We start from the raw sequence: 27,227 nt of genomic DNA on the forward strand, positions 1-27,227 counted from the left end.
TGGTAGGAGCTCACATGCCAGAAAGGTGATACTTCAAAACACTGAAGCAACTAGGATGAGTCCAGGTACTAAGTCTGACATCCAGAAATGGTGTGTGTGTGTGTGTGTGTGTGTGTGTGTGTGTGTGTGTGTGTGTGTGTGTGTGTGTGTGTCTGTGTGTGTGTGTGCTCCCTTGGGCAAATTAAATGTCCCCTTTACTTATTTTCTCTGCTATCAAAAAGAAAACAACAATGCTTATATTATGGGGCTCTTTTGGCACTTAATATATAATGAGTGCTTGGTTTGTGAGCCCTTGGTTCGTGGAAAACAGTCTCCGGTTGAATTATAACCAATTAGCAGACAGTCTTTGAAGCTATAGTAGAGACCTGCTGGAAATCCTGTGTGCTGTGTGCCCCCAGGCTGATCTGGTATACACTGTAGACACTGGACTTTTCCAGAGAGAATGTCTCCTGTCCTTCACACTGTCACCCAAAGCTCCTCCTAGAATGTACACCTGACCAGACCACTGCCCTTCCTAAAAGCCCTCTGGGACCTGAAAGTTCAGACTGCAGAGAGCCAGAGGCACAAGGCTGCCAGGACCCCGCCTCTCTCTGCAAGCGCCTTCTTGCCTTTGGGCGTTCCTGCAGACCTTTCCTCTGGGTAGGAAGGGAAGTCAGTGCCCAGTGATCCTGTGGCTGGCTTGTTAGAGCAGTCTCGGAGATATGCAGCCTGTTTGCTCTACCTCCTGTGAGCGATCTCATGGGAGATTTTCTGAGGTTCAGCCTCCTTGTGTGATGATATGCCTTCCCCTGCTTCCCTGCCCATCTGAAACAGAGAAGAGGACCAGTTCTAGCAGGACCAGTTCTTCATGAATGCCTGACACTTTAAAGGTTTTGGGCAGTCCGGTCCTGCAGCCATAAAGTTCTTGATGACTCTAGGTGATTTCCTGGGTTCTCTCCCACCAGGACTTGGCGGAGGTGGTGGTGGTCCACAGCTGGGGGGCTTGTGTACTCAACCCAGTTCACCAGCCAGGACTGGTTCACTGCTACTGATGCTCACTCACAGGCGGCCATCTGCTTTACCAAACGGCCAAGGAAACATTTGCAGAGAGGCTATCTAAGAGCTGCCTGGGGAGTCTGTGGGCCAAGTCCATCTGTGAGGGAGCAAGAGTACCACCCTTGATTCCTGGGATGCTCTCTGCCCTCCCCTGCCCTAGCCACCCTCACAAGAACCGAACTGTATCTGGATCCTAGAATGTGAGGAATGTGCCACGGCCTGATAGACATGAAGCAATCTGTAAAAAGGCAGGGAGGAGCTGCTCCCAGCCCAAGGCCTGACAGTGCAAGGACTATCTGGCCTGCAGGCTGAGTGGCCCCTCCCACCCTCTCCAGCCTCCCCACCGCCGGATATCAAAGGCTGCATTGTGCATTGAACAGCCTAGGTCCCTCATGTGCCAGGGAGGAGGCGGGAGGAGGGACACCACCGATGGGAGGCTCCCAAGTTTCTCCTGACTGGTGTTCCCAGGGGCCTTGGCCCAGGGAGGATGGTGCACACATGGGTGGCTGCTTCTGTATCCCCGGGGAGCGGAGTCTACCCTGGGGCTCAGGTGAGTTTCCTGAGGGGATCTGGCCTGGGGTTTAGGCAAGCTGCTGGTCCAGGGAAAGCTCAGGGCGATGGTGCTTTGGAAACACGGTCCTTCCAAAGATTGGGAGATGGCTGTACTTTCTGACTGCCTCTTTTCCGTCTCAAGGTTGGTGTTTCCTGTTCTGGGTGGGGGTGGGGGGGTGGGTGGGGGAGGCAATGAAGACTGGGAACCATCTCCTTTTCCTGAGATGCAGGCTGTGTGCTGGGTCTGTGCTCTGTGGAGGGGGAGTGAGGGCAGCTCTTGGCAGCTGCTCCTAGTGTGTGACTAAGCCCTTCCTTCCTTTTTTCCCAAGATTCCCTGGGACAGGAAGAAGGCTCTGTGGTGAGTTCCCCTGTGGCCCATGGATGGTCATAAATTTGGCCTGGGTCACTCAGTGCTATTTTCTTCAGGGCTTCCTCCACTGAGGAAACACAGGCGGTTTCCTCCCTTCTACCTGTTCTGGTGGCTTTTGGCCTTTTGGGTTGCAGTCATGGAAAGTTGCTCTAAGAAGATGTCCAGCAATCTGGACACATGGTGACCAGCCTTCCTAGTTTACCTGAGATTAAGGGCTTGCCTGAGATGTGGTCAGCTTTAAAACACACATGGTCACAGCGACGAGGACAGGTCATACTGTTGAAAGCAACTTCTCATAAACTGTAGGATGTTCATCCAGATGAGGGGTGACTCTAGGGGAAAAGGGCTGGCCTTGGGGGAGGATTCACTTAGGAGGTAGCATTTTGAACCTTTATTAGGACCATGCATCTTCTGGGAGCACTACCATGGTTTGGGTGAGCACAGCTGGGAGGCTCCCCTAGCTATGGCTTTTCTTCTTGTTGATTACTTCCCTGTTTGGTCTAGTGACTTGGGTTCATCAAAAGGATATGAGAGTTCGTTCTCTTTTTCTTTCTCTGTCTCTGTCCCTGTCTTGATCTCTGTCTCTCTGTGTCTGTCTGTCTGTCTGTTTGTCTGTCTGTCTCCCTCCCTCTCTCCCTCCCTCTCTCTCTCTCTCTGGTTCTTCTGTGTAACATCCCTGGCTACCTTGGAACTTGCTTTGTAGACCAGGCTGGCCTCGATCTCATAGAGATCCGCAGGCCTCTGCCTCCCAAGCACTGGGATTAAAGATGTGCACCACCACACCTGGTTAAAAGGCCTTGAGATTTCTAAAGTGACCCTGAAGCAAGCTGTAAGCCTTAGACAACACATTTTGACACACAAGTACTTCTTAGACAAGGAGCATGAAGTATTCAGACTCACCCAAAACTATAAGCAGACAAACTCCAAACAACATAAAATGTTTGAGCGTGGCTTTTTTTATTCACTCTGAGTAGCTTATTTAATGCCTTTCTTTCAGTTTCCTCACCCTTTTATGTATCACTTTTACGACACACCGTGCTCTCCTCGCAGGGTTGTGGTGGGCTCGAGACTTCACTTTCAACATAGAAAACAGCCCAGCACATGGTTAATCGTGCATAGTAGATGCCAGGCCTTGTTAGTGGTATTTCTATAACCCTCACCCAGCACGTTCTCAGGGTTCCACGCGGTCATCTATGAAGTCTGAGGCTGTAATCTGCTGGTGGAGGTGCTCAAGGGTTCGGTCCCTGGTGCCAAATTCCGGCTTCACTGAGCAGAGCTCTGCTGCCCTTTGGCACGAGTCCCATTTGTAACAAGCTCTGCTGCGCAGAACTAGGAAAGCGATATTGAAGGCGTCGTCAGTGTTCCACCACCCTGTCCTTTAGTAAGTGTACTCTTTCGCTTTTCTTTTTCACCATTGGCACTGGTCAGCCTCTGGATTCTCTGTCTCACCGGGAGCCAGCTTACTGTTTATTCTGTCACAGTTTTCCATGTCGTTCTTCCTGTGTTGCTCTCCACCCACTAGGTTTTTCCTGAGGGAAGTTGCTAGGGATGTATCTAAGGCCAGATGGTGTAAATATTTTCATCCTAGCCTCCTGGTATGTCCTAGGGAAAAGTCACAAAGTCTGAGAGACCTCTCAGAACAACTTAAATGGCTGCATGACCTTAGATGGGCAGTTATCTGACAGTGTGCTGCAGTGAGTGCTGGTGTCAGTCACAGGAACTTTGGGGAGGATTAGAGTGGACAGTGTGTCTCATGGGCATGACTTTTAGTGATGGCTGGCTGCTTTACTTTAGCTAACAAGGACCACACCTCATCTCTCATTTGTTATTCTGTACTGGAGAGAGGTCTAGCTGTGTCTTGGTTCTTTGGCTGCTTCCGCTGCTGTGTCTGTTGCGGTGGGAGTTCACAGCGAGGACTAAACCATGTGTCCTTGTGTGCAGGGGAGGCAAAAGAGAAGGTTCGAGGCAGTGTGGGACCCTGGGATTGCTGCCTAGGTTTTTTCATGGGATGACCAGTAATGGAAGCTGGCTCGGGCTGCCTCAGCAAGCTGTGTAGACCTTTCTGGAAGCTTCTCCTGATGATGTTTCTCGTTTCTGCAGAAATCTCCCACTAGCACATGGTGAGAGGGCAGGTCCTGGTCAGTTGCCAGTACCTGTGACTCCTCCCCTTTGGGTTTCTTGGCATTGTCAGTAACCAACAAGTGCCCCCTTTAGATCACAAAGGAAGCGTGTCAGAAGTGCCTAGCACTTGTTCCTTGTCTCCAACACCTCTTTGAAGAGATTTGGCAGAAATCTATATATATGATGTAGGGGAGACTTTTGTAGATGCTGTCGCTTTCTTTTCAGCCTTTCTAGTATGACTGACTCATTGATGTAATTACAGGAGGAGGGGAATGCCCACTGTAACAAACAGGGCATCCCTCTGAATATAAAGGCATGGAGAGACATTTTGATCACAGTGATGGGGCCAGAGTGTTGGAATAACGAGCCCAGCCACGTTAACACATTTCTATTCTTCACCCCATTCTCTTTTTTGAATAAATGAAAGAGCTGCATCTACAGTTAGGGCTCCTGAATGGCTCTTTTCAGTCCGACTCCCACTCTCACTCAGTAAAATTAATCACTTTTGTGAATTCTGTGGGGTTTTTTATTTTTTATTTTTTTGGCCTCTTATTGCATATCCATGCACATAGAAAAAATACTTTGTAGTTTTAAACATAAACAAAAGGCAATTGTTATGCAACTTGCTTGCCCACCCATTGATATTGGCGTCTGTGATACATCTCTATGGATGGATAGAAGTATAGTTAGAGTCTGGTTTTTGTTTTTTGTTTTTGTTCCGGCAAGGAGATGTAGGTTTACCTCACAAAAGTGCTGATGGCATGTTTGCTGTGTCAAAGGAAAAAAAAAAAAAACAGTGAGTAATGAAGACTGTGCAGGCAGCCTTCACTGTTGATTTTCTTCTTTAAGTTTGGGGTGACGATAGGTGCAGAGAAGCCATAGGAAGAGAAGGAGAGGGGCTCCATTTCCAACAAGTTTTTGCCTTGAGATGCTTTTCTCATCAGAGACCTTTGACCTTAGAGTTCCAAGGTCAGCTACTGCAGTAGAAATAACAGTCTGTCCCCAGTGATTTTGACGACCCCCTGACTCTTCTGATAACTTGCTGTATGGCCTTGGTAACATCACCACTCATTTCTGGGGCTAAATTTCCCAACATTCATTTTCAGTGGTGATTTTTTTTTTTTTTTTTTTTTGGTCCCTCCTATTTATCTCCAGTATTTGGCAGGTCAGGATGCCTTCTCTTTTCTTATTTTAAAATAATGTATCATTTACTCTGCACTCTCACTCTCTCACCTCACACTGCTAACATTCCAGCCCACCCTCCCACTCCCTCCCTTGATTTTCTACCAGCTTTTCAGGGGGCCTCTGGGAGTCTTTTGTTTCTTTCTCTGGGTCCTTCCTATGCTACTCCTAGCAAGGCGATCACCTTTATTATACCACTGCACTGCCAAGAAGGTTCCAAAGCTTCCCACTGCTTACATGCCCTCTCCCTCATTCCTCCTGCCATAAAATGCTCATCTTTCTTGGCCCTGCTATATTTTCCAAGCATGTCCATCCGCTCGCCCAGAGTGTGCAGGATGGCTTCTACAACCATATATGCACACAGAGCTTATCGCTACCCTGAATGTTTATTTCCTACAGATTAAAAGACTTCTTAGTTAGATTGATTCATTTTATTTTATGTATTTTGATTGCATGTATGTGAGTGTACCGCATGCATGCTTGGTGCCTGAGGAGGCCAGAGGGCAGCACTGGATCCTCTGAAACTGTATTTACAGACGGTTGTGAACCACCTTGTAGGTGCTGGGAATAGAACCTAAGTCCTCTGTGAGAGTAACAAGTATGTTTAACATCCCCAGCCCCAGACATCTTTTTAAAAAAAATGTACCTAGAAGCTGAAGAGATGCCTTAGTGGTTAAGAGCACTGGCTGCTCTTCCAGAGGACATGGGTTCTAGTCCCAGCACCCTCAATTAGGTGGCTCACCACTGTCTGTCACTCTAGTTCCAGGGGATCTAATGCTCTGGCTTTTTCAGGGGGTCTTCTGGCTTTTGCAGACTGCAAGCACGCAAGTGGTGCACAGACAGACATGCAGGCAAAACACCTATGCACCTAAAAAAAAAAACTAATTAAAAAAGTAATTGTGATACATACGGTCCATGGATGATCACAGTTGGAAAAACTGATTAACTTCTCCAAACCTCACATTTCCTTTACAGGCCATATGATCTGTGCCCCACACCAGAGTCACTGCCATGGATGTTCTTTTCTGAAAGTTGGCTCACTTCACAGGCCGCTACTGTCAGATCTTTTTCTGTGTAAGAACACAATGAGTGACTGGGTAGCTGGTCCATGGTGGCTGGACAGAATGTGCTCTGTAGTGGACAGCAGCCATTCACCTTTGCTGACTATGAGAGGAAGGCTCTGGGCTAGCATCTTTCATGTTTCAGAGTAAACACAAGCACTTGGGGGGTGAATAAAAGGTCCTGATTTCTAAAAGGTATTAAACAATTAAAAATAAAAAATGTGTTCTGTAGGAGGGGGAAAAGATGTTTGGGGGTTTACTATAGTTTGTGGTTAAACTTTGACATAGGGTAGGAGAGCAGCTGCCACTCCTAACGTGTTCATCGAGTCAGTGATGGCGATGTCATTTAGAAATGCTGGAAAAGCAGAACCCAGTGGATGGGGCACTCACTACATTTGAGGAGCCCCCGTCCGCTCGTGTGGGTCTCAACCCTGCCTTAAACTGTGTTGTCATGTAGGAATTAAAAACAGTAAAAGCTAATTTTAGTGATAAGTCTTACTCAAACTTTTAAAAAATATTTATCTTTGTGTGTGTGTGTGTGTGTGTGTGTGTGTGTGTGTGTGTGTGTGTAGACCATGAGCTCTCAGAGACAAGAGGACAGTGCTGGATTACCTGAAACAGGAGTTACAGGCAATGTGGGTGTTGGGAATCCATGTTGATGAAGCCTAAGCTTCAATATGTACATACAGATACATGCATATACACATACATATATCCATATCATACATATGACACACATGATATATCATATATATCACATATGTATATATATCACACATAAATATGCATATATGTCACATATACACGATACATGTACATATATCATATATGTATAGATATACATATTCTGGATGACTCACATAAGCAGCCAGGGTGAGAAACTGATTTGAGCAACTCCTTTTATAACTGGAGAAATGAAGGACTTCAGAAGTGGGCCGGGCAAATGCCTTGTCCAGTATCATTTAACCAGTCCGTGGAGAGGCCTGATCTGTGTTCTTAGCATCTCATGATTTCCAGTGAGCGCCTTTAGTTACTTCTGACTCCTGGGGGCAGAACTACCGTTTGACTCTAGCTTGCTACTGCCAGATTCTCACTAAGCAGCTGACAGGTTCCCTGGATGAAGAGCTGGCACTTCCTTCTGCCCACTCAAGCTGAACTGTCGTTTGTCCTTACTGTACTTCTAACTGCTCCCACAGCGAGGAAAGGGAGAGGCCCCTGGGTATCAAGATGCCACCCTCAGTGGAGAGAGACCACGCCTCTTGGCAGCTGTATGAGGACTCAGGTTTGGGACTATGGAGGGTGATTATGATGGCTTGAGTCGTGTCGCTTGCTTGTGCTACATCATGTGGGACCTAAACTTTATAGGCAATTGTGGAGCTTAAATAAAAGGCTCAGATAGCGGTAGAGACAAGTGTTAACCTTTTCCCCGAGGAGTAGGTTATGCTTATATGGTTCTGGTCCAGTGGTTTAGTTCTTGAAAAATTCTGTGGCTGAAAGGACAAAGTCCAGCAACCAAAATTAACGTGCTCAAGCTCCTTTGTATTTGGAGAATAACCATCAAAGAGGCCCATCCTGCAGGGCTAGCCAACTTTTTGGGTTCTCTGGTTCACACTGGGTGAAGACCCGGCATGGGCTATGCATTATTGGTGGTGTCCAAGATGTGAGCCTGATTCACTGGACACCACAGCACAGAAGAACTACCTTGGGCTGTACATGGCCCAGGGGTGGTGGCTAGACACACCTTTGTGTCTATAGCAATGGGTACATTTCTCGGCTGTTTCTGTCCACTTCCTCATGCTTTTTAGTTGCACTCTCTGCCCTCTTTTCAACCTTAAGTAATCAAAATACTGCTCACCCCTGCTTACTCTGGTTCCACCCTGTGTCTCAATCTCCTTTCCCCCTTTTAACATTTGTTTATATTATGAGTGTGAGTGTGTATGTGTGCATTAGAGGTCAGAGGACAATTTATAGGTCTTAGTTCTGTCCTATGGACTGAAATCAGATTTGCCTGAGTCAGGCTTGGTGGCCTTTACCTGCTGAGACACCTCATCAGCCCATAGCCCTCCTTCTTTGAAGTCCACTATTTTGGTGGTGGTAGCAGTGGTTCAGAACGTGGTTCATGTTAGGCAAGCACTGGTGGGTTTTTTGTTTTGTTTTGTTTTTTGTTTTTTGTTTTTTGAGACAGAGTTTCTCTGTGTAGCCTTGGCTGTCCTGGACTCACTTTGTAGATCAGGCTGGTCTCGAACTCACAGAAATCCACCCACCTCTGCCTTCTCCAGTGCTGGGATTATAAGCGTGCGCCACCGCGCCCTGCTAGGCAAGCACTCTTCTAGTAGCTACAGCCCATGCCCTTTACTCCTCTTCTACAGCTACAAAAACAGTAACTATTTTAAGAGCTGGGAGGAATAGAGATTTTTTTTTTTTTAGATAGGACCCTATTTTGTGGGCAGTACAAGGACAGCATGGGGCATTACAACCGTTCCTCAGCCATCTCTCTAATGGTAACATTTCTCACTCCATTCCAGTCTTCCCACACCTATTCATTGATCTAGACCTTGCTGTAGTTAGGGGCATAATGGTCTGTGTAGACCCCACACACTGGGAGCACCTTCTGTGTACTAAGCCTTAGAACTTAGTTTGACCTATGGGTGGGAATAGTTAATGAAATGGGAACACCCAGGCTGCTGCAGGATTGAGATAGCATATATGACAGTTCTTTGATAACAGCTAGCTGCAAAGTAATTATAAGGCAATGGCGATAATAATAATAATATTTTCTTTTTTTTCTACTTAACTAGTCTTTAATGAGAGTTGTGTATGAGAGGCCTTTACTGCTGCATCTTCTTGATTGTTTCTTCCTTGTATTTGCCCTTCTCCTTTCCTACTTGTCCGGACTTGGCTTTCCTTTCCAGGATCTTCTTACAGTCTTTGTCCAATTTTAGCCTGGTTGTAACCACCTTGCTGGGGTGGATGCTCACATAGACTGTTATGCCATTAGCTTTTTCAATAATTCTTTCATGCCCTTAGTCCTGGGAAAAGCACTGATACTTGATAGGAACTTTCAGTCCATTCTTACTAACTGCATAAACTCTTTTGAGACAGAATTTCTCTGTGTAGCCTTGTTTGATCTGGACTCACTTTGAGGACAGGGCTGCCCTCGAGCTCACAGAGATCCACCTGCCTCTGCCTCCAGAGTGCTGGAATTACAGGCGTACACCACTGTGCCCAGCTTTGCATACACTCTTAGAAAGGATCTTTTGCTTTATTTTCTTCAGGTAAAGAAAGTCCTTCTAAGGGTCCACTTGGATTGAGTGAGGATACACCCTCATCTGAAAACAAGGGAAAATGTTTCCTGCCACAGAATACGACTCAAGGTATCTAAATCTCAAAGATATGTGTAATTTTAAAGACCAACTTTCAGGTAGACTGTTAAAGGATCTTTGATGCCAGAGATTGTGAACTGTAAAAACCTCTTTGATCCCATTCTGATCCCTGAGATTGTGAACTGTAAATCCTTGTCTCTTGTGGTTGAGCCCTCACACACCTTTAATCCAAGAACTTTCTGTTTATTGTAAACAGGTGATTAAGGTGTGGTTCAGCCTCATACACACCTTTAATCCAAGAGCTTTCTGTACACAGGATTTAATAAAGTTAATCCTAGGTCAAGAGGCAGAGCAAGAAACCAGCTGACAGGGATTAGAGTAGGAGGGACTTTGAGTTGAGGGGAATTTAAGATAGCGTGTAGAAGTAGAAGGGGTCTTTGGCACTTCCTTAGCTTGGAATTTTAGCTTGGCTCTTAGCTCTCTAGCCCTTAAGCCCCTCAGCTCCTTGGCCTTTGGCTTTTTGGGCTTTGAGCTAGCAAGCCTTTCGCCTTGTGGTTTTTGGTCTTTTCTTCCTGGGGTATCAGCTGAGCTAGTGAGCCTTTCGGGCCTTTTATATTGGGACACAAGCTGAATAGGAAGATCAGCTGGGTGCTTTCTCTGCCTCTCTGAGCTAGCTGGATTTTCACCATAGCATCTGGCTTCAGAGTCTTTATTGGTAAAATAGAATGATCAGAGTTTTTCAATTAAAACAACACTAGACTATTTCAGGAGCTTCCTTACCTGTCCAGGTGCCGACAGCCTCATACACACCTTTAATCCTTGTCTCTTGTCACCTCCAAGTGCGTTTTTTGTGTCTTTATCATATTGGCATGTTTGCGAGCCTCCCAGGCAGTTACTCAAAGCTCTTTAGGATCTGACATATTTTAGGAACTCCATGAAAAAAAAAATATATTCTGGGTTAGAGAAATATATCAATGATTAGATTTTTAAGGCGATGAGTGGCAGAGTTAAATTAAAAATAAAATGCACATTCAACATAGTACCTTGAAGAGTTGTTTGTATGCAGTTGGTGTCCAGAAAATGTATGACAAAGACACAGACTGAAGAATGAATGTGTGGAGGACTGTTTATATTCTATATAACACTTATCACAGTCTCTTACATATTCTAGGCTCTCAGTAGATATTTCTTAAATGAATGAACAGTAAAGTGAAGACTGAGTATGTAGAAGGAGATTGATACCTGAGGGTATAGAACGAGACTGTCTGGCTAGAAGGCATCTGAGTGAATATTTTAGAAGCAGATAAAGATTTGGAAATCAATGTGATGGAGATTATCCAGTTAATGAGTGTCTCATGTGTTCCTCTTTTATGAGACTTCAGCAAAACTCACAAAGAGAGAATTCTCCCTAGAAAATGCTGTCATTGAGATGAACCAGAGGACAGACAAGAGGGGCAGCTTCTGGTAAACAGTAGTAGGGACTGTTTTTCTTTTCTTTTAAAAAAAGATTTATTTATTTTATGTTTATGAGTCATCTACTTGCATGTACACCTCATGCCAGAAGAGGGCATCAGATCACATTATAGATGGTTGTAAGCCACCATGTGGTTGATGGGAATTGAACTCAGGACCTCTAGAAGAACAGACAGTGAGCCATCTCTCCAGTCCTCCTTTTTTTTTTTTTTTTTTAAATCCTTTAAGGTTTTGAAACGAGGTCTCATTATGTAGCTCTGATTGTCCTGGAACTTGCTATATAGATTAGATTGGCCTTGAACTCTCAGAGATCCATCTGCCTTTGCCTTCCTAGTGCTGGGATTAAAGGAGTGCAGCACCATGCTGGGCTTAGTGTGTCAGGGGGTCTGTGACATGGTCCTCTTCTGCACAATCACCACCTATCAAGTGGGAGTCAGAGTCTCAGAAGGGACGATGACTTGACTGTCATTCACTCAATATGCATTGAGGAAGAGGTTTGAGCCCTTGCTCTGTTCTGTTAGGGTTCTTTTGAGGAAGAGAACTGACAGAATGTATAAAGGAGTTATTGGAGTGGCTTAAAGGCTGTGGTCAAGCTAGTCCAACATGGCCAACGACCATTCTTTTTTTTCTTTTAAATTTTATTTTATTACTTTATTCAGATTACATCCCAACTGTTATCCCATCACTTGTACCCTCCCGTTCCTCCCTCCCCCAACAACCATTCTTATGTTCAGTCCATGGACTGGATGTCTCAGCTGGGCTTCTGTATATGCTGGGATGCTAAAGACGTGAGAGCTAATGCCAATGAAGGGATGGGCTTGCCAGTGAACGCGAGGGCAAGGAGACAGGCAGCTCAACCTTCCTTCTTCCACGCCCTTTGTATAGGCTGCCACCATAAGACACGGCCTAGATTTAAGGTGGCGTTTATCACCTCAGAAGATGCAGATTAAAAGTAGGTCTTCCCACTTCGAATGACTTAATTAGGAAAAATTCCTCTCAGGTGTATCCAGCCACATGGGTTTTAGTTAATTACAGATGTAGTCAGGTTGACAACCAAGAACAGGCTTGACGCTTGTCCTGCTTGCAACCATGATGATCCACAGTCTTCCAAAAATGTACCTTTCCTCGTGATTTGTCAGAGTGTTACATTTTGGGTACTTTTAAGGATATAAACGGTGTTAGTAGATATTGTGCAATTATCAAACCAGGTTCTTTCTTTTTCTCATTGAAAATTGTGTCAAAATGGTAGTTTTTTTTTTTTAATTGAAATTTTTTGTTACACTTATTTGTGCGTGTGTGATCTGATTTCCACATTTTCCACATTAGGATGTGGGAATTGGTTCTTTCCCACTACATGTGTCTGGAACTCAGGTCATCAGGTGTAACAAGTGCCTTTATCCACTAAGCCATCTCAGCAGTAATGAGAAAAATCTCACTCTTGGGTCACCGGCTTGACATCTGTAAGTTTGGGTCATACCAGAAAATCTCTTGAATTGCCATCTGCTGTTCCAGAAACTCAGCGAAGTCAGCATTTGACTTACGAGTGCGTGAAAGCTGATGAATCTTTGTTCACCTTGCCTGGGCTCTGCTGGCCGTCAGTGTCTTTCCTAGCTCCCGGGGAAGACACTTAAAAGGACGCTTTACCGTCCTCAGATCTATTGTCAGTGGAGTCACCAACTCAGGGCTTTGTTCATTAGCTTTCATACACTAAGATTAGGTGAAACCAAATCTGCAGGCTGAGCTTGCAGGAAGGTCACAGTGTGGAAGTAGAAGACTTGTTGCTATCTGCCATCTTGTTTTATGAAGTACAATCCCAGACAGAGCCAGACAGATTATTCTGATCACTAACCTGGCTTCCAGAAAGGTTAAAATAGGACACAACGTGCTTCAGTCTGCACTAGAGTGAACTGGAATTACTGCCCCGTGTGGTGATTTGGGGTACTACAGGCTCCCACATGAACAGAGGTTTTCCTCTTAGTATCAACTAAGATCTCAAAAGACATATACCATTTGATTCTTTCTGCTTCTGGGTTAACTCACTCATTATGATCATTTCTAGCTCAATCCATTTATCCACAAATTTCGGGAATTCCTTGTTTTTAATAGCTGAGTAGTATTCCATAGTGTATATGTACCACAGTTTCTTTATCCACTCTTCTACTGAGGGACACTTAGGCTGTTTCCATGTTCTGGCTATTATGAATAAGGCTGCTATGAACATGGTTGAGCAAATTTTCTTGTTGTGTGCTGAAGCATCTTCTGGGTATATTCCAAGGAGTGGAATAGCTGGGTCTTGAGGAAGCCCTATTTCCATTTTTCTGAGATAGCACCAGATAGATTTCCAAAGTGGCTGTACTAGCTTGCATTCCCACCAGCAATGAAGGAGTGTTCCTCTCTCCCCACATCCTCGCCATACTAGCCCAAGGGGCATGTCCCACGAAAGCCTTCACTTACCAGGAAACTGGGACAGAGGGGAGGGCATCCTATTGGGACTCTAAATGAGAGACGCATGGGAGAATAGCAAAATAAAAGGATACAGAGGGTCCTAGAAATTTACAAGTAGAACAATATGATAGGCAGATTGGGGCCCAGGGGTCCCGCTCAAACTAAGGCACCAGCCAAGGACAATACAGGAGGTAAACTTTAAACCCCTTCCCAGATCTAGCCAATGGTCAGAATATTCTCCACAGTTGAGTGGAGAGTGTGATATGACTTTCTCACGTACTCTGGTGCCTCACATTTGACCATGTCCCCTGGAGGGGGAGACCTGGTGGCACTCAGAGGAAGGACAGCTAGTAGCCAAGAAGAGACTTGATACCCTATGAGAATATACAGGGGGAGGTAATCCCCCTCAGGAACAGTCATAGGGGAGGGGAATAATGGGAAAATGGGGGGGGGCAGGAATGGGAGGATACAAGGGATGGGATAACCATTGAGATGTAACAAGAATAAAAAAAAAAAAAAAAAAAAAAAAAAAAAAAGACATAATAGATCCTCCTGCCCCTGCCTCTCAAGCTCTGGGATTAAAGGCGTGCATCACCACTGCCTAACAGGATAAAATGTTTTTCATTCGGAATGTTTGCACATCATTTGCTGGAAGCAATGTTTGCCCTGGCTGGTTCTGTGCCAGCACCTGCACAGAAGTAACCACTGCGCAACTTACATGGGCTCTGCTGGCAGTCAGTGTCTTTCCTGGCTCCCGGGGAAGACACTTAAAAGAAGCTTAGAAGCTGGCATGGTGGTGCACGCCTTTAACCCCAGCACTCGGGAGGCAGAGGCAGGTGGATCACTATGAGTTCGAGGCCAGCCTGGTCTACAAAGCTTGTCCAGGACAGCCAAGGCTACACAGAGAAACCCTGTCTTGAAAAAAACAAAAACAACAACCACAAAAAAACCCCAAACAACAACAACAACAATAACAAAAGGAAGCTTGGAGGACCCTTTAGCCTCCTCAGATCTATTGTCAGTGGAGTCACCAATGCAGGGCTTGTGGGGAAACGTTTCCCCGTAGTTCTTTCTTCCTTTCCACAGTGTGTCCAGCCTTAGCTCTTTTCTCTCTCAGATCTGGTGCTCTCCTTCTCTGTCAAGAGTCGCTCTCGGAGGTGTGCCAACGCCCCCTTACAAGAAGCTGCACGGAGGAGGCTCTGGGCCCTGGAGAATGAAGACCATGAAGTCTGTTCGCTGTTTAAGGTGAGCTGGGATGGCTGGCTCTCTAAGCTAGGTTCCGAACAGCAAGGCCTGTCTGTGTCTTGGACAAAGTAAGTCCCCAAGAAAACAGCTGGCTGACAAAGGGCATCAGCGATTGTGTTTATATTCTCTGCCTAGCAGGAATGGGTGAATTAAACCAGAGAAAACACGTTTTTCTTTTTTTTCTCCCCTTGATTTTGGACAAGTTACTTGAACTATGCAGAATAGGAGTGTTTATAGCAACTGCCTCAGAAGTATACTTCACCCCCTAACTTGCCCAATTTGAATTTTGTTCTGTTACTTGGACATGACATTCATATATTTTTCCTATTGTGACTTAAAAATGAACATTGTCTCCAGAACAGCCTATCCACTCTGTTATTCCAGCTTCAGTCTCTGTACCTGTAACTAACTGTCATCTTCTCCTTTCCATCAGGTGAACATTGAGTACATATTTTAAAAGTAACAATATTGCCAAGGAAAAGCCATAATTATAAACATTGGGACGAGAGAGAAACAATGCAATAAATTAAATGGTTTTTCACAGTGTATAGATAGGAGGGTTAATAGTTACACTATATTTGGTATTACCAAAGGTTTGATCAAAGAACAAGAGTCAGAAATGGAGAGACTTTGTTCCTGTTAGTGTTTTGTGTGTATGGTGTGTGTGTGTGTGATGACAACGAAAACATTGCTTTACATAACAAGATGATATCTCCTATTATTTTCACACTCTCCTTCTTACCTGGTCCAAGCTGAGAGGAGAAGGGTGCTGTGGCTGTCAGGTAGCAGAGTGACAGTGGCTGGTTTTTAGGAGACTACACCTGTAGAGACCTTGGCTTTGTACATGGGTAGTGTGGTATCTGCTTCCTAATTAACAGCCAAAAGTTTAAGAAAAAAATGTGCGTTCCTGTCTGTACCTGTGGCCTATGTGCATGTGTGTGGGCATTGTGCAGGCCATTGTGGTGAGGCATTCAAGGAGGCTGGAGAGGACACTAGACATCCTGCTCTATTGCTTTCCATCTTATTCCTTTGAGACAGAGTTTTTGCTCACGCTGGACTAGGCTGATGGCCAACAAGCCCCAGAAATCCTTCACGCTCTGCTTCACCCCTCAGGACTGGGGTTATAAATACCCCTGGCTTTTCTTTTCTTTTCTTTTTTTTCTTTTTGAACTGGCTTTTATTATTTAACTTTTTATTGTTTCTTAGTAAATTTCACACCATGCACCCCAATTCCCAATTCCACCACTTCCCGGTCCCTTTGTACCTGCCCTCCACCTTTGCAATACCCACCTCCCCCCACCCCAAGAAAACCAAGTCTCGCCGTGGAAGCTGTGGTGTGTGACATCCACCTGGCTCTCCTTACATGAGTGCTGGGGATCTGAACTCATATCTTATACTCCAGAGACATGTGGTTTTACCCACTGAGCCATTTCTCCAGCCCTGGGCTTCTAATTTTCTTTTCTTTTAATCCCCGGAACTCAACTATGAAAGACATGGGCTGCTGCTGACTTCTGTGAATTTCCCTTTAACTCAAGTCACCTTTACTGAGGGGAGGAACAGGATTTGATGGTGTGGGCTGTCTGTTAGGTCATGCATAGGGAGGAAGCTGAGGGCAGGAGTTGGCTGTATCCAAGATTTAGTCATGGCTCTATAGTTCACTCACTGTAGGTGACCCTGGGCAAGCCGCCTCACCTCTCTGTGTCCTCATCTCTTTGTTTACAAAACTGGGGCGAATGCTATTAGCTCCATGATACTATTAGTCATATCACCCATCCTTATTTAGAGAAAGACCACCTTGCCTGTTAGGTAGGGTACCGTTTTCCCTCGTCTTTTATTTAAGAAGTGCTCGGATGTTACAAAAGCCTGTCTTACAATGGATTAAATCCTACAATTGCATTCTTTTAGGTGGGTTATATGTAAGGGCATCTTACAAATGAAGTGAGTATTACAAGTGCATTCTTTTCTGTGGGAGCTCAATGAGGCATTGCTCACGGAGATTTGCCTTGTAATGGTCTGATATCTAGCATATTCTCTGTACCCCCTTCCCGAGCATCCCTCCTTGCCCATAGCATGTACCCCTGGGGCCCGTGAGTCTCTGGTGTTGAGGGTATAGATTCTGTCTTAGCTGAGCTCAGAGCCTGTCTTTTGGATCTTTTTTCCCTTCGGCTCCCTAAGGACCGGGGTCTAGCAGGAGTCTCGGGAGTAGCTGTCGTTCGTCATCACCATGCTCCAGATGGCAGGCCTTGTCTGATCAGATGTTCAGACTATCATGCTAAGGGACCAACAGAAAAAGACCGAGGAGAGACAAGTGCTGCTGGATTCAAGCCTACTTTGGCCCCATTGTAGAGAGCCAGAGGCTCACAGGCCTTTTCTTGTTCATGTTATGAACACAAGTTGGCAAATTTCCTTGGAGGTTGTTGGGTGGCTGGCTGGCTGGCTTTTGGAACAGAAACTGCATATATTCTCCATGGTCAATTGTGCTTCTTAGAATCACTTATGCCCAGGCAAGCAAGGACTGCATAAAGATTTATCTATTGAGGTAGTTATCTCGGTGCTGTTTAGGGCATTAGCATGGTAAAATAATTCAAGTGTGAAAGGATGGCATTGTAACCATTGAACATAATGTAGGCCGCTCACTGACGTAAGAGATGGTTAACGTTACAGCGCACTGCTTAGCAACAACTTGTCTACTCTTGGTTCATGATGAGTCCTCATGTGAACCCCTCAAAGAAGACTCTGTTACCCCAGGCTGACTTGTTGCTCTTGTTCAGGACCTCTCTGCAAGGTTGGTGAGCGTCCAGTCCCAGAAGGACCAGTTCCTCATCACCTTCAAGACCATGGAGGAGATCTGGAAGTTCTCCACATACTTGAACTTAGGTATGTCCTGGGTAGGTAGAGAACACCCTTCTCACGCTAGCCAGCTCGTTGAGCCTGGTGGTAGGAAACTGGTTCGTCTTCTATACTTAAGATGCAGCCCTGAAATGGATGGTTGACTTTGAAGTCTCACAAACTCTCTAAAATAAGTATTAACTATTACTCTAAGGTGTCATGTGAAGACATATTATGAATGAAATGTTATTTCCCTGTGTTTAGGGAGAATTCTTCTTTTTTTTTTTTTTTTTTGTTATACACTTGGCAAACAATTTGGTGAGCTCCTGAGTCAGAAGCAGTGGAATAGATGTTGAGTTCATTAAGACGAAAGACTAGCTGGGCGGTGGTGGCACACGCCTTTAAGCCCAGCACTCGGGAGGCAGAGGCAGGTGGATCGCTGTGAGTTCAAGGCCAACCTGGTCTACAAAGTGAGTCCAGGATAGCCAAGGCTACATAGAGAAACCCTGTCTTGAAAAACAAACAAACAAGACGAAAGACTAGTGGGGCACACACATGTAATCACAGCACTCTGGGAGGCAGAGGCAGGCAGATCTCTATGAGTTAGAGACCAGCCTGGTCTAAGTGAAGCCAGGATAGTCAGGGCCACATAGAGAAACCCTGTCTCAAAAAACCAAAAAAAAAAAAAAAAAAAAAAAAAAAAAAAAAACCAACCCCAAACCAAAAAAGGCTACCACTGAAGAAGAGTGAGACAGTGAGACAGTACTCCAAATGCTGAAGTTCAGAGATGCTCTGTCACAAGCATTTGTAGAAGAGTCAAAGAAACAGATGGAAGACCTAGCTCCTAAAATGGCCCTGGACTTCAGGGTTTTCTAGAAAGTTAAGGATGTTGGGGACACAGTGACGTTACCACTGCAGTGGGTGCTGTTTCCTCCTCTGCTCCAGGATAAAAACAAGCAAGCAAACAAACACAAAACAAAACTGGCAGGAACTGAGGGCTTCCAAGCCAAGACACCTAATTAAGAGATAAATAACACTGGGTTCTCTGCAGTTGTACCCAGAGAGCACTGCTGAGCTGGGCTGAGGGTCAACCCTTGACTGGAAGGAGAAGCTTCCCTTAGAACATGGTGATTTTCCTTCTCTCTATGGGACATATTTCCTGTGACCATCACTGATGGTCAGTATTAAGATTTTGCTTTATGGCCAGATTTGTTTGTTCCATGGAGTGCACTGATGTTAGAGGGTCAGACACCCAGGCTCTAACACAGCCTATTAGCTAGGCTCTGTGTTTTTTATAAGACTCCCAGGTGTGACCTTTCAAGTTATGAAGACTTTTGTGGTGGACAATAAGGGTGGAGAATGGCAGACTATTGCATTATAGGAATAGTGAAGGAGACGCAAAAGAAGCAAATTTTCAGTATGAGTAACTCATGGTTAGAAGAATAGTGACCTACAATAGTGATTTAAAAAAATAATAATTTCAGTTTTCTCTCACTCCCCTTCTTCCTCTCTCTTTCTCTTTTCAATTCTGAGCGTCAAACCCAGAGCTTTGCTCATGCTAGGCAAGCCCTATAGCCACTGTGCTCCATCCATCTCCAGCCATTTTTGATTGTAAGGAGGCAGAGCTTCTTAGGCTGTGGGTAAGGCCAGAGTCAGAGCAGATGGAAGGAAGTGCCTCATCCGGGTACAGAAGTATGAACTTCAGGTTAGGACTTGAAGTGGAGACCAGGGACCCTGAGTCACCACAGGAACTGGAAGACCTCCATTGTTGTAGTAGGAAAAAAATAGCTGAGGGCCAGTGAAATGGCTCCCGCCAAGCCCAATGACCACAATTCCATCCCAGAAACCCACATGGTGGAAGGACTAAAGTGACTCTTGCAAGTTGCCCTTTGGTCTCCACTCATGCATGGTGGCATACAAGTGTGTGTGTGTGCCCACATGTACACAACACAACACACCACACACAATAAATGAATACCTGTAAAAAGATTTAAAATGATAAATATGCATTTTTGAAGACTACAACTTTTTTTTTTTTTTTTTTTTTTTTTAGTTTTTCGAGACAGGGTCTCTGTATTAGCCTTGGCTATTCTGGACTTGCTTTGTAGATCACAGCAATCCACCTGCCTCTGCCTCCCAAGTGCTCAGATTAAAGGCATGTGCCACCACACCCGGCCCAACTACAGTGTTCTTATAATGGTAAACTTCGCTTACGCCCAACTTATATTTCCTCACAGATGTTGACAAGAACCAGTTCCTTCTAGAAAGTGTCTGGTTAGCACTATGCTCCATTTAAATGGCAGGTCTGGGTATGAAGGCAGGAAGGATCCTGCTTTCTCTTTTGTGGTGGCTGAGGGTGGAACTCAGCTGGCTCAGCTTTGGCTTGACCTCTAGGCTATGTGTCCACATGTCTGGAGCACCTCTTCTTTGACCACAAGTACTGGCTCAACTGCCGACTGGTGGATGACACAGAGATCCAAGTGTCTGTAGATGACAGCCACCTGGAAAACATATACCTGGGCCTCCTGCTGCAGGAAGGTGAGTCTGGCATGGGATTTGGGATGGGAGCCTCATCCAGATGTTTGTTATCAGAGTCCCTCAGATAATTAGGGTACCAAAAGAGGCAAAAGATAAGTAAATACATCTCTGAAAAGATGAAAAGATTCACGAGTGAACCTATCTGTTTTATCAAAACTTCAAACATCCTTCTCAACGCAGTCCTGACATCACACAAACAGCTGCCATTTGGTCTCAGTGACTCATGCTCAGGCCGCTTGGGAGTATAAGAGGGTGTGCCCTGCCAGGCTCTATCCAAGATGGTAGAGTCCCTCGAGGTGGGGACCCTGGCACCGGCATCTGAAATGGAAGCTTTCCCTTGTGCTCCTAACGGCCTCCAGGATTAAGAAACAGTTCTATGAACACATGACGCAACTTGATTATAAAATAAATCCGTCAATCTTGGAAAACCTGAACTGCTTCATGAAAGTCAATAGCAGCATGCTGGAGACCCAGCGGAAGCTGCCCATCCACTTTTTCACAAGTCCAGATGCTGTCAGACTGGTGGGTGCTCAAGTCCGACCACTTAATAAGTTTTGAAAACCAGATTGGCTCCTGATAGTTTTACGAAAGCGGTTGATCCCATTGCATGGCTTCTAGGAAGGACACAACTCCTCTTGTGCTACTGCAAAGCTCATTCGGAGTCACTGCATTCCTCTCAACGGACTTCCTTTTCTCTGAAGGAAGGAAGCCCTGGGCTGCAAGAACAGCCAGAGTTTAGTGAGTGCACATGCATTTTGCTGGATCTTTATTTTATCTCTTTTTTGAGGTAAAGTTCAGTTAGTCTCACCAATTATTCAGAACTGTTAGCATCTATTTTAAGTGAACTCCCTGTCGGTGATTCTTTTCTTCCTCTCTGGGGTCACAGCACATGGACCTTGGGCCTCCTCCAGGGTGGGGGACTTTACTCAAAGGAAAAAAATTGTCTGGGCCCTGCCTCTGAGTGTTACCTTATAAGAGGTCCCCTCTCATTTCCGGCTACTTCTTGGAAGGGCTTTTCTCGTTCTCTGCAGGTCATTTCTTCTGCAGAGCTGTGTGCGCTGTGGCTCAGCCAGCCGAGAAGGAAGGAGAGTATTTGACACTGTGCAAGAATGAGCTAATCTCTGTGCTCTCTGAGGGCGAATCTGAGTGGGAAGGCGTGTCCTTAGTGACTGGTCAGAGGGGCCTGGTGCCCGTGTCAGCCCTGGAGCCCCTGCCGGTCCCCTTTCACCAGTGAGTAGCTGCCCACTCCCTGCGGGGGAAGGTCCCAGGGCAGACTGAAGTTTGTGCAGAATTGAATAGATGTCCTTTTAGATATGGTATTTCCAGTGCCTGGAGGAGGAAAAAATTGGGACTTTTAAATATTTTTTAAGCCAAAAATTTAATTATTTGATTAAAGTGGGGAAAACTCTAAATTTTAGACGGATATAGTATATAGAAGAAATATATGACCTCCATTGCAGTGCTTTTCAATACATGGAGTGGTGCCACTTGTGTCACCTGAGGGTGTTAGGATATGACCTGACCCTCCTCTGACTCCCTTGGTGTTGGTCCTAGAGACCCCCTTCCTTTTAAATTGGCTCCCCAGGCATGTTCTTCACACTAACATTTGAGAATTTCTGCTGGATGATACTGTAAACTTGAGCATATAGAGTGGCAACATTTTCTTATGTCCTATAAATTCTGCTTGGTCCTGGCAGAATTGACAGCGGAAATACCAAAATAAGTTGTTTAACTGGCAGAATAGTTGCAGAGCTAGGAACACATTCCGTTTGGCTGAACTTTCACTTTTCACAGAATAAAATAAATAATAAATAAAGTAAGCTCTCAGTTTACTATCATTAAATAAGACTCACAATAATACCACCATTGTCACTTTTCTATGGGACCATTTTGCTCGTTGTTCTAATGTCTTGAAATTCCATGTTTCCACTGGCAGATGGTTCCTAAAGAATTACCCAGGAATCTGTGGCCTTCCCAGGAAGAGGGACTGGACAGGCTCCTGTCAGATCGGTATGAGTTGAAAACAGTGTTGTCAGGAGGACAATGTTTACCTGCCTCCTGACAGGGTGTGGGGAGCCAGGGATTGTCCACACACTTGGGGTCTTTGCCTGTGAAGTGAAGGTCACCAGACAGGCCTGAGGAAACAAATACATAAACAGGCAGAACACGCGTATGTGGGGAGGGCTGGGAGATAGGTGTTACAAATGGCAGGGCTGAGGGGGGGGGGGGAAAGCCTTGCATGGGCCAAATGAAACATTTTTGAGCTGAATATGACCTACTTCTAACTCCTTACCCTAACCATTTTCTTAGATTTTTCATAGAGTACTGTGATTTAGGGGAAGTGTCAATGCCTAGTACATAGTGAGCACCCAGTAAACACTAGATGAACAGATATTGAACTACACACACACACACACACACACACACACACACACACACACACCCCTGTGTTCAGACACACACACATTAATGTCTGATAATCTATGTACACAGACACATTTTATAGATAAAATATCTAAAATACAATGTTGAAACTTTATCCTTGCCGCTCTCTATTCTAGTACATTTTCTATCACACATCTCCAGCAAATAAAATAAAATAAAATACAGTTTTACAAGTTTCAAACCCAAATAACATTTAAAATAACTAGAAGGGATTACAGAATTAAAACATTCAGAACTATGCAGAAGTTGGCCATAAACAAGATTTTTAGCATTCTGAAGCTACATAGCCTGTGTACAGTCAGAACTATGCAACTTTGGAGTTTGTTATGGGCCACACTGCCTCAACGGCAACTCCCTGCTTTCACGTCAATAAAGAAGTGCTGTAACCAAGCCAGATGCTGTCACAGAACTAAGCAAAAGGACCAGAGAGGTGAGCAGCATCAGGGAAGCCCCACGGCCACCTGGAAGCTCCTTAGACAGTCACTCAGCGTTGCCTCCCACGTCTCATCTGGGAGGAGGGAATTCTGCTGGGTACCCTGCTGGGTGCTTGGGAAGATCCGAGAGTGGAAGTGTGCTTTGTAAACTAGGCAATGCCGTAGGCACAAAAACATTGCTCTTGGATCCCAGGTGAGCCATAAGGAGACCCCAGATCCCTCTGGGTCCCCCAGAGCACTCCCGCTCCTCCAGTGACTGTGCAGTAACATTGGATGGATGAGAGCTGATGACGTACCAGGCATGGTGCGCTCCTGTTTTCCACTCTAGTATTTATGAGCATCAGCTGTCATAGTGGCTAGAGCAGCTGGAAGGAGGTGTAGGCATCTTCCGGTGTGAAGATTCTCATACAGGGCTGGGCGCCTTGTGCCAAGCATGACAATGATATGTATGATGGCGGCAGAATCAGTTGAGGACAGTACAAGAGACATTCCAGTTTTCCACAAGCTTATCAGTTTAAACCCATGCATATTCTGTATTCTAAGAATGCCTTTCCTACACTTGCTAAAGCGTCTTCTCTTTTTAAGCAGTAAGAGCATCTGGGTTGTAGTTCCTTTTGGGGCTGTCCTGGTTTGGCAAAATGAAAAGCCATCCATCCCTTGCCATTCCTTTGAGTTTGATTTTGGTGTGTGTGTGTGTGTGCGCGCGCGCGCGCACTGACTAAATTGTTGACATTTCTAAAGCCGGGATAACCTAGTCTGTAGCACATTGATAGAGAGAGGAAGGATTCTTTCCCTCCCTTAAGTGTTTTCCAGTTGCCCTGTGTGTTGTTTCTCACAGGAAGAGGGCGGTGCAAGGCTCTGATGGATTACAAACAGGAGGAAAAGGACGAACTGCGTTTCCTCCAGGGAGAAAGCATTGAAGTCATCGGCTTTGTCATACCTGGGCTGCCATGGTTCATTGGAAAGTCTGTGAGCTCAGGAGAAGTGGGCTTTGTCCCCACCAGGAGCATAGATCTCGATTCCTGCTCCCCAGTGTGAGTATGCTTTTGGGGCTCAGCTGCCTTCCCCTTTGCCTTAGTTAGGGTTTTATCACTGTGATGCAACACCTTGACCAAAAAACAAGTTGTGGAAGAAAGGATTTATTTGGCTTAGACGTCAAGATCATGGTCCATCACTGGAGGAAGTCAGGACAGGAACTCAAGCAGGGCTGGAACCTGCAGGCAGGAGCTGATGCAGAGGACACGGAGGGATGCTGCTAACTGGCTAGCTCCTTATGGCTTGCTCAGTCTGCTTTCTTTTAGAACCCAGGACCACCAGCCCAGGCATGGCACCACCCACAATGGGCTGGGCCCTCCGTCATTGATCACTAATTGAGAAAATGCCTTACAGCTGGATCTCATGGAGGCATTTCCTCCATTGAGGCTCCTTCCTCTCTGATGACTGTAGCTTGTGTCAGGTTGACACCAAACTTAGCCAGTGCACCCTCTGAGCATCTTTGCAGACTGCAGGGAATGCCCTGGATGAAGAAAAGCCAGAGAGCCTCACCCTGACATCCATGGTGGACACAGAAAGTTCGAGGAAGGAGGTGTGATCATGTTGGTTCATTTCAACAGATTCTTTTTGAAGTCTTGCTGTGTTCAAACAGAGAAGAGGAGCCTCAAGACCAAAGGGCTCTGCACCAAGGGTGCAATATAAGAGTCTGGATCCCATCACTCACTGTGTCCCATCACGAGACTCCCATCAAAGGATGAACATAAGCAGAGAGCAGCAGATTACTGGCTTGGTCAATGACAGTCTCTTCTTTGTAGGTCCTTTGGAGGTGTTTGCACACTTAGTGTTCAGGCTAAAACTTGAATGTGTGAAGTCAGCCTTGGCAAGGCACCTTCTCCTTCTTTCTACCTTGATGCTGGGAGGCCTGGTTCTGAGGAGCAGACCTACCCCTTGACCAGTTAGCAGCAGGTTATCCTGTCATGGAGGGGTAGAGATGAGCAGTATTGCCCATTCTACTTGGGTGGGCTTTCAAAGGATATAGGAAAGCAGAAAGTTGGGCCCAGAGACTACATAGGAAATGATAAAACCGCTTACATTGCAGGAAGATGCGGCGGCCACATTTCCTACAGTGAGGAGTATATAAAGCTACATAAAGAATATCTAAGGCTATCAAAGGAATATCAAAAGCTACATAAGGAATAATGTTTAAGTCTACATGAGACATCCCTAAGGTTACATTAGGAGAAAGGCTACCTTTTAGTTAAGCCTTGCATCATGGGAAATTGAGCATCTTCTTGGGGATAGGTTACCAGGAGGGCACTGGTGTAGTCAAGACTTTGCATGGCCTTCCCTGATGCAGAAGGTGGGGAGACTGTGTAAATTGTCCCCTTTACCTTATAGAGGACAGCAAGTGTCTGAATTTCTGCAGAGGCTGTGACATGATGGGTGCTGCCCAGGCTTTGGGGGACATATGTATTAATAGGGTACTGTCCAGGGATCAGGAGTCCAGGGATAAGGCTAAGGCTGGAATCCTGGAGGAGTAGGAGTGGGGAGGAAGAGGAGACGAGACGCTGCTGATGAGCACCAGCCAACAGCAACTTAAAGAAATCAGAAAGACTTGCAAATATGGATGTCTGTGTTCCCCCCACCCAGAGGTTTCATCTAATTGTTCTGAGAAGGGCTTGGGTCATGACACTTAACAAAAGGTGGGGCTAGCTGGCAGCCTGGGGAAAGATGTCAGTCTAAATGACTCCTTTCTTTTGCTGCAGGGGGTAGTGGGGACCCACAGGAGTAAAGGACTTGAATCCAAAGTCCTGTATCTAGAATACTAGAATCCTGGTGTTGAGTGAATGGATCCTGTAACCAAGGTTCTGGTGAGCAGGGGGGGGGGGGGGGGGTGGGGGAGCAAAGGAGCAGATACTTAATGGGGGAAGAGCCATTTCTATAGCTGAGGGGGGAAAGAAGGAAGACTACAAAAGGGCCCCTGAAGAAGAAGCTGACCAGGAGACTCTGGGCTGGTTCACACTATTGGTGGCATCTGTGGATGAGGCAGGGCTGGTGTATGTGTGTGCGTGTGTGTAGGGTGGTGAAGCTTTCATGGTTGACATTGGGGGAATGATTTGGAGGTATGGGAACTTATTAGTTTTCAGATTTGTGGGTCGAACTGGCCAACAGGCATCTGTAGCCAGTGGATCCCATGTCTTCATGAGCTGACCCACACTGACTTTGCACATAATGAGTTATCTTTTTGGCCCTCCGTTTTCTCACCTGTAAAATGTGTGTAATGCTGGTGCCGCCTGATAGGACCATCATGAGCTTAAACAAGACTATGCACACAGAGTATGCAAAGCCTGGTGCAGTGTGTGTCAGCGTTTGATAGCTTGGCTTTTATTATTGTTTTTGTTTGTTTGTTTCTTTGTTTGTTTTTCAAGACAGGATTTCTCTGTGTAGCCTTGGCTGAGCTAGACTCACTTTGTAGACCAGGCTGGCCTCGAACTCATGTCGATCAACCTGCCTCTGCCTCCTGAGTACTGGGATTAAAGGTGTGTGCCACCACGCCCGGCTATTATTATTGTGTTTTTGTCTCCCTTGTCCATGGTACTCTTTAAGGTTCAGTTCTAATAGGATGTTAGAAGGAGGCACTAGAGTTTATAAATCATATTTGGACTTTTGTGGCTCTGACATTGCCCAGATGACAACCCAGTCTTACTAAGTTGATTTGGTGCTTGGCTATAAGGGTCCCCTCTCACACAGAGGAAGAGCATCTCCGACTCAAAGGACATGGCAGCACACTTGTCACCTGTGGGATCCAATGCATTAGAAGCTGTATATTTGGTAGGAAGGGGAAAGGGTCAGGAACCAGGGAGTGGTGGGAGAGGAAGGGGGACCCTGGGTCCTTTACCCCTAGAAGCACTCTTTGGACTGTAGATGTCTCTGCAGCACAGCAAGTGAAGGGTGGAGCTTAGCGGTTGTACTCAGAGGTGTGACAGCCAAGCAATCTGGCCACAGCAGCCTCTGTTAAGGTTTCTGTGGGTCACCCCTATGCAATGTGCCTGCGATGCCACAGGGTGTCGCTCTTAGACTGCGTTCATTTATTTGAAAAGTTTCTGAGATAGATGTCACTGCTTGAAGCAGACTATTCTTACAGATTTCCTCCCCGTGCTGGTGCGGTGTCCCATAAAGG

General features: G+C 45.7%; 1 protein-coding gene across 1 annotated transcript in view; it reads left to right on the forward strand.

Moving 5' to 3' along the window:
- The first annotated feature begins 1,397 nt into the window (after positions 1–1,397).
- Sh3tc2 (SH3 domain and tetratricopeptide repeats 2) overlaps positions 1,398–27,227 on the forward strand; it is a 60,749-nt gene continuing 34,919 nt past the window's right edge. Inside the window, exons 1-8 of the mRNA XM_051163396.1 lie at positions 1,398–1,585; positions 9,597–9,695; positions 14,680–14,807; positions 17,579–17,684; positions 20,031–20,174; positions 21,206–21,404; positions 22,111–22,184; positions 23,892–24,087. Of these exons, the coding sequence (XP_051019353.1) occupies positions 1,465–1,585; positions 9,597–9,695; positions 14,680–14,807; positions 17,579–17,684; positions 20,031–20,174; positions 21,206–21,404; positions 22,111–22,184; positions 23,892–24,087 (1,067 nt within the window). The 5' untranslated portion in view covers positions 1,398–1,464. The remainder of the gene's footprint in view (positions 1,586–9,596; positions 9,696–14,679; positions 14,808–17,578; positions 17,685–20,030; positions 20,175–21,205; positions 21,405–22,110; positions 22,185–23,891; positions 24,088–27,227) is intronic.

Source organism: Acomys russatus, chromosome 20, assembly GCF_903995435.1.
Source record: "Acomys russatus chromosome 20, mAcoRus1.1, whole genome shotgun sequence".
In the NCBI taxonomy this organism is placed as follows: Eukaryota; Metazoa; Chordata; class Mammalia; order Rodentia; family Muridae; genus Acomys; species Acomys russatus.